This window comes from Dama dama, chromosome 1 (assembly GCF_033118175.1).
Source record: "Dama dama isolate Ldn47 chromosome 1, ASM3311817v1, whole genome shotgun sequence".
NCBI lineage: Eukaryota > Metazoa > Chordata > Mammalia > Artiodactyla > Cervidae > Dama > Dama dama.
The window spans coordinates 48236980-48245251 of record NC_083681.1 but is presented as its reverse complement, the minus strand read 5'-3'; the positions used below and the strand labels follow the sequence as shown (position 1 = coordinate 48245251).

The 8272-nt window shown below is 41.3% G+C and overlaps 1 protein-coding gene across 1 annotated transcript; it reads left to right on the top strand.

The window, feature by feature from the left end:
- Positions 1 to 6443: 6443 nt before the first annotated feature.
- LOC133054793 (olfactory receptor 51Q1-like) lies at positions 6444 to 7421 on the top strand. Its single transcript, XM_061140148.1, has one exon. The coding sequence runs from the start codon at positions 6444 to 6446 to the stop codon at positions 7419 to 7421; it is 978 nt and encodes a 325-aa protein (XP_060996131.1).
- Positions 7422 to 8272: the final 851 nt, after the last annotated feature.

Sequence of the window (8272 nt, the reverse complement as noted above, 5' to 3'; positions counted from 1 at the left end):
TGATCCAGGTATTGGGGTTAGCATACACAGACATTAAAATAATTTTGATTAATATAGCCTAGGACTTAAGTTTCAAGACATAGAATTTAAGCAATAAATTGCAAGCTATTAAAAATAAAATGGAAATACTAAAATTGCAAATAGTTAAAATTAAATACTCAATGGTGTTTGTCACTCAGTCATGTACGACTCTTTGTGACCCCATAGAATGTAGCCTGCCAGGCTCCTCTGTCCATGAAATTCTAAAGGCAAGAATACTGGAGTGGGTAGCCATTCCCTTCCCCAGAGAATCTTCCTGACCCAGTGATTGAATCCGTGTCTCCTGTGGGAGGGTCTTCCCTGGAACCAAAAAGGTCTCAAAAGTCAAGTAAGCCAGATACAGGAGGAATCACAAAGATAAGCCACATTTGCAGGCAACACTGCCTTTGGTTGTAGGAAACAACAGATTTCACAAACAGTTGCTGATTTCCACTGTTTGGAGGAAGTGAAGTGAAGTGAAGTCACTCAGTCGTGTCCGACTCTTTACAACTCCATGGACTGTAGCCTACCAGGCTCTTCCATCTATGGGATTCTACAGGCAAGAATACTGGAGTGCGTTGCCATTTCCTTCTCCAGGGGATCTTCCCCACCCAGGGATTAAACCCAGGTCTCCCGCACTGCAGGTAGACACTTTACTGTATGAGCCACCAGGGAAAAGCATATTCTAAATAAGCTCACACATAAAACCCTAGGTCAATTATCTCTATATATTTTTTTCTGGGGAAGAAGTAATACAATGGATGTTAAGGTTAATATCTGTAAGAACGTAAGAGGAAAAAAAAAAAAATCCATTTTGCCTCTCTGACTTCTGAATCTATCAAGAGATCTGGGATATCTTTCCCCAAATCTAGCTGTATCAAAACTGAGTTTAATCACATTCAACATGACAACATCAAAAATCAGCGCTATTCCAACGTAACAGTCCCTTTCTTACTGTAGTAAGCAAAAGGGAACTGATGGCTGAGGAAAAAAAAAAAAAAATCTGCCAGAGCACAGGCTATGTCTTTTCCACATCACCTCACAAAATCTACACATTTCCATGAGTTGGCTAGTCAGTGGTTGATACATGTTGAACACTCAGTAAAAGTTAACTATTATATTTACTGTAGCTGTTAATTTTCCTGGTTCTGTCCCTTGGGGGCTTAAGTCTCAGAGCACAGTCCTCGTATTCCTATAAGATTCTTTCAGGGGTTTCCTCACCCAGCTCTTATTTTCTAGCCTGGGATCTTCAGGAGCATAAAACCACACTCAGCCATAGTAGAGAATAAAGGCCACAGAGGACACTGGAGGAACAAGAAAGCACAAACGTGAGTCTGGACATGAGTATTTGAATAGATACCATCATCATTTGTACCTACAATGTTCTTTCCTTTATGCTTCCATAAAGACCATGCATCTCTCTGATTAGCATGTTCTTTACTTAGAATATTTTAGAAAGTATTTCTAATACCTCAGCTATATTAATCAAGTCCATTAGTACTCAGTGCTAGGTTTAAAAAACTTTTGTCCTGACCTCCTGTCTTTTGGTTTATAGTTTAAGTCCTACAAATAATCCCTATTATTTAAAATTTTATTGGTGACCTCTCATTGACCTCAAAAATTCTTCAACAGTTTTACTTCTTTCATTCTATTTCATTTCTAAATGTTTGACTATGTTTCTTTTCCTTTATCAGATTTGTTAGAGGAATTCAGATTACATAGATCCTTACAAACACATAATTTTTGATGCTTATCTTTTTGCTTTTCTAATTGAAAAATTCCTTCATTTTACTCATCTTAATTTTTCCTTTTCCCATACTTTTATTTTGAATTATTTTCTAAATTCATAAGTGTAATGATTTTTGAAGGATTCTTAGTTTGGTATTTATGGGCGTTTTATGGGGAGTTTGAGTAGACTCCACAAATACTTCAGTTCAGTTCAGTTCAATTCAGTCGCTCAGTTGTGTCCAACTCTTTGTGACCCCATGGACTGCAGCACGCCAGGCCTCCCTGTCCATCATCAACTCCTGGAGTCCACCCAAACACATGTCCATCCAGTCGGTGATGCCATCCAACCATCTCATCCTGTCTTCCCCTTCTCCTCCTGACCTCAATCTTTCCCAGCATCAGGATCTTTTCAAATGAGTCAGCTCTTTGCATCAGGTGGCCAAAGGATTGGAGTTTCAGCTTCAACATCATTCCTACCAATGAACACCCAAGACTGATCTCCTTTAGGATGGACTGGTTGGATCTCCTTGCAATCCAAAGGACTCTCAAGAGTCTTCTCCAACACCACAGTTCAACAGCATCAATTCTTTGGTGCTCAGCTTTCTTTATACTCCAACTCTCACATCCATACATGACTACTGGGAAAACTATAACCTTGACTAGACAGACCCTTGTTGACAAAGTAATGTCTCTGCTTTTTAATATGCTGTCTAGGTTGGCCATAACTTTCCTTCCAAGGAGTAAGCATCTTTTAATTTCATGGCTGCAGTCACCATATATAGTGATTTTGGAGCTCAGAAAAATAAGGTCAGCCACTGTTTTCCCATCTATTTGCCATGAGTGATGGGACTGGATGCCATGATCTTAGTTTTCTGAATGTTGAGCTTTAAGCCAACTTTTTCACTCTCCTCTTTCACTTTCATCAAGAGGCTCTTTAGTTCCTCTTCACTTTCTGCCATAAGGGTGGTATCATCTGCATATCTGTGGTTTTTGATATTTCTCCCAGCAATCTTGATTCCAGCTTGTGCTTCCTCCAGCCCAGCATTTCTCATGATGTACTCTGCATATAGTCCATCCTAAAGGAGATCAGTCCTGGGTGTTCACTGAGAGGACTGATGCTGAAGCTGAAACTCTAGTACTTTGGCCACCTCATGCAAAGAGCTGACTCACTGGAAAAGACCCTGATGCTGGGAGGGATTGGGGGCAGGAGGAGAAGGGGACGACAGAGGATGAGATGGCTGGATGGCATCACCGACTCAATGGGCATGGGTTTGGGTAGACTCCAGGAGTTGGTGATGGACAGGGAAGCCTGGTGTGCTGCGATTCATGGGGTCACAAAAAGTCAGACACTACTGAACTGAACTGAACTCTGCATATTAGTTAAATAAGCAGGATGACAATATACAGCCTTGACGTACTCCTTTTCCTATTTGGAAACAGTCTGTTGTTACATGTCCAGTTCTAACTGTTGCTTCCTGACCTGCATACAGATTTCTCAGGAGGCAGGTCAGGTGGTCTGGTATTCCCATCTCTTTCAGAAAAGAGATCTCTAGTCTTTCCCATTCTATTGTTTCCCTCTATTTCTTTGCATTGATTGCTGAGAAAGGCTTTCTTATCTCTCCTTGCTCTTATTTGGAACTCTGCATTCAAATGGGTATATGTTTCCTTTCCCCCTTTGCTTTTCCCTTCCCTTCTTTTCACAGCTATTTGTAAGGCCTCCTCAGACAACCATTTTGCTTTTTTGCATTTCTTTTTCTTGGAGATGGTCTTGATTCCTGGCTCCTGTACAATGTCATGAACCTCCTTCCATAGTTCATCAGGCACTCTGTCTATCAGACCTAGTCCCTTAAATCTATTTCTCACTTCCACTGTATAGGCATAAGGGATTTGAATTAGATCATACTTGAATGGCCTAGTGGTTTTTTCCACTTTCTTCAATTTCAGTCTGAATTTGGCAATAAGGAGTTTATGATCTGAGCCACAGTCATCTCCCAGTCTTGTTTTTGCTGACTGTATAGCGCTTCTCCATCTCTGGCTGCAAAGAATATAGTCAGTCTGAACGATGAACTCCCCAGGTTGGTAGGTGCCCAATAGGCTACTGGAGATCCGTGGAGAAATAACTCCAGAAAGAATGAAGGGATGGAGCCAAAGCCAAAACAATACCCAGTTGTGGATGGGGCTGGTGATAGAAGCAAGGTTCAATGTTGTAAAGAGCAATATTGCATAGGAACCTGGAATGTTAGGTTCATGAATCAAGGCAAATTGGAAGTGGTCAAACAGGAGATGGCAAGAGTGAACATTGACATTTTAGGAATCAGCAAACTAAGATGGACTGGAATGGGTGAATTTAACTCAGATGACCATATATCTACCACTGTGGGCAGGAATCCCTTAGAAGAAAAGGAGTAGCTATCATAGTAAAAAAAAAAAAAAAAAAAAAAGAGTCTGAAATGTAGTACTTGGATGCAATCTCAAAAATGACAGAATGATCTCTGTTCGTTTCCAAAGCAAACCATTCAATATCATGGTAATCCAAGTCTATGCCCCAACCAGTAACACTGAAGAAGGTGAAGTTGAACAGTTCTATGAAGACGTACAAGACCTTCTAGAACTAACACACAAAGAAGATGTCCTTTTCATTATAGGGGACTGGAATGCAAAAGTAGGAAGTCAAGAAACACCTGGAGTAACAGGCAAATTTGGCCTTGGAATACAAACTGAAGCAGGGCAAAGGCTAAAAGAGTTCTGCCAAGAGAACGCACTGGTCATAGCAAACACCCTCTTCCAACAACACAAGAGAAGACTTTACCCATGGACATCACCAGATGGCCGACACTGAAATCAGATTGATTATATTCTTTGCAGCCAAAGATGGAGAAGCTCTTTGCAGCCACAAATACTAGGAATCCATTAAATGCTATGTGTATCTCCTCATAAAAGGTTCACAGCTTTCCTTCTCAGTACACTTGAAACATTAGTTGTCATTCATTTCCTCAAGTTACATTCACCCTTGTATTTAAAAATAAAATCTCTATTAATCTTCTAGGGACAGTATAGCTTCTGATATAAAATACATGACATATAGAAACTGTCTTCAATCCTTCATATTAATTCACTTCTCAAACCACTTTAATTTAGCTTCTTGTCCCATTGCCCTACAGAAGTGTCTTTCCAAAAGATTACTACTAGCATTTACATCCCTAAATTATATAGATACTTTCTAGTAGGTATTTTACTGAATATCTACAAAGCACTAGACTATGGACCACATTATTTACCTGCTTGGCCTCTGTGACCACCATTTCCCTTGTATTTTACTTATTTCTACTGGCAGTCTTTCACAGTTTCCTTTGGTTTATCTTTTACATCTACCCTATTGCTAAACCTTGCATTTTTATCTAGATCTCGCCTCAACCTTCTTCATTTTTCACCCTATCTCTTGCCAAGATGATCACATCAACTTCTGGGTTCTTGGCTACTACCAATATGCCAAAGACTCTGAAAATGCCCAACAAAACTTTTCTGTTTTGTAGGCCTTATATTCATCTACCTAGTTGTCATTTCTCTTGGATAGCGCTCCTACAGACATCAAACTCAACATACACAAACCAAGCCTGTAATCTTTCCCTGTCTCTTCTTCTAATGTGCCAAATAAAAGTAATTGGGACTATAATCCATGTGGTGGTAGTTTAGTCACTAAGTCGTGTCTGACTCTTGCGACCATACAGTTGCTCAAACTGTTGTTATGGCCACTGTGTTGTGGCCATAATTTATTTTCTCAATAATAGGTCCATTCAACTGAAAAGAAGGAAGTAGTTAGCAGAAGCTTATTTTTCTGTGTGTCAAGTATAAGATTAACTGAAATAAGTCTCTGGATTGGGTTACTAGAAAAGTTATTGGAAATATTGATGAGAGAAGTTTCAGTCAGAAAATGCATATGCATAAGTTTATGTGTGGGCATGTTAAGTCACTACAGTTGTGCCTGACTCTTTGTGACCCTGTGGACCTTAGCCCACTAGGCTTCTCTGTCCATGGGATTCTCCAGGCAAGAATACTGGAGTGGGTTGCTGTTCCCTCCTCCAGGAAATCTTCCCGATCCAGGGATTGAACCTGCATCTCTTATGTCTCCGGCATTGGCAGGCAGATTCTTTACTGCTAGTGCTACTTGGGAAGTCCATGTAAGTTTTGTATGTACATATATATTTATACATGAGCAGGTGGGAGATGTGTGACAAGATTTATAGGAAGAATAATGCTAAATTTTAGTGTATAGGGTCAGGCGTGAAAGTTGAAAAAATAGGCGATTTTATTTTTGAAATTTATTTATTTAAAAAATGTTTATTTAATGGCTGCACTAGATTTTAATTGTGGCATATTGGATCTTCATTATAGTGTGCAGATCTTTAGTTGCAGCATACAAATACTTAGTTGCAACAAGCAGGATCTATTTTCCTGGTCGGGGATCAGAGACCAGTCTCCCACACTGGGATCATGAAATCGTAGCCACTGAACCACCAGGGAAGTCCCCAAAAGGTCCCTGTAAATAAGGATGTAGGGCAGGAAGAACCATGTTCTGTTGTCAGTGCTCTGACTGGTGTATTGCGCCACGGTGTTAGAAGAACAATCCTAGACATATGTTTGGGGTCTGGATTGAATAGAAGATGTGTTAATGGCAATAACACACTGATGGAATTCTTATGCAGAACACAGAGATTCTGGTTTTGTCTTCATCAAGCATGGCTAACACCACTCAAGATCCCTTCTACTTCATCCTCACGGGCATCCCTGGATTCGAGGCCTACCACATCTGGATCTCCATCCCCTTCTGCTGTCTCTACACCATCTCCATCATGGGAAACACTGCCATTCTCACTGTCATCCGTACAGAGCCATCCCTCGCCCAGCCCATGTACCTGTTCCTCTCAATGCTGGCCCTCACTGACCTGGGTCTCACCCTCAGCACCCTGCCCACAGTCATGCAGCTCCTCTGGTTTAACATTCAGAAGATCAGCTTTGAGGGCTGTTTTGCCCAGTTCTTCTTCCTCCATGCGTTCTCTTTTATGGAATCTTCAGTCCTACTGGCCATGTCCTTTGACCGCTATGTGGCCATCTGCCGCCCTCTCCATTATGCCACCATCCTCACCAACAGTGTTGTTGGCAGGATGGGATTAGCCATCCTTTGCCGCTGTGTTCTGGCTGCTCTTCCCTCCCTTTTCCTACTCAAACGCCTGCCCTTCTGCAGCTCCCACCTTCTCTCTCACTCCTACTGCCTCCACCAGGATATGATTCGCCTGGTCTGTGCTGACATCCGAGTCAACAACTGGTATGCTTTTGCTGTGGTTTTGCTCATTATTGTGATGGACCCTTTGCTCATCATGCTCTCCTACACACTCATCCTGAAAAGTAACTTGGGCACAGCCTCATGGACTGAGCGACTGCGGGCCCTCAATAACTGTCTGTCCCACATGCTGGCTGTTCTGGTCCTCTATGTGCCCATGGTTGGGGTATCTATGACCCATCGATTTGCTAAGCATGCCCCTCCTATAGTACATGTTATCATGGCCAATATTTACCTGTTGGCACCTCCAGTGATGAACCCCATCATTTACAGTGTAAAGACTAAGCATATCCGCCAGGGAATCTTCCATCTACTCTTCCAGAGAAAAATGCATTAAGGACTGGATTTGAGGTATGTGGGAATCATTTTTTTACAAAGATGGAATCAAGAGCAGGGCCAAGTACCATCAAAACTGTAAGCAGCATTGATAGGGGAAAGAACAGTATTGTATAAGAAATTTCTGATGTAAATAAAGAGAAATCAAAATTTCTTTTAAAGAAATTAAAAGACATGCATTTTTAAAGCACCTTTTGCCTTTCACTAACCATATGACTTTGAGGAAAAAATATTTAAAGCCATAATTCAATATATATAGTTTTTTTGTTTTCTTTACAGTGATGCTGTTTTTAAGCACATGGTATAATACAATATTTTGCTTTATAAACTCTAAATGCTGATTCAGTTCAGTTCAGTCACTCAGTCATGTCCGACTCTTTGCAACCTCAAGAACCAACTCAATGGACATAAGTTTGAGTAAACTGCGGGAGTTGGTGATGGACAGGGACGCCTGGTATGCTGCAGTCCATGTGGTCGCAGAGAGTCAGACATGACTGAGTGACTGAACTGAACTGAACTGAACTGAACCACAGCACACCAGGCCTCCCTATCCATCACCAACTCCTGGAGTTCACCTAAACTCATGTCCGTTGAGTCAGTGATGACATCCAACCATCTCATCCTCTGCTGTCCCCTTCTCCTCCTGACCTCAATATTTCCCAGCATCAGGGTCTTTTCAAATGAGTCAGCTCTTTGCATCAGGTGGCCAAAATATCAGAGTTTCAGCTTCAACATCATTCCTACCAATGAACACCCAGGACTGATCTCTTTTAGGATGCACTGGTTCGATCCCCTTGGAGTCCAAGGGACTCTCAAGAGTCTTCTCCAACACCACAGTTGAAAAGCATCAAC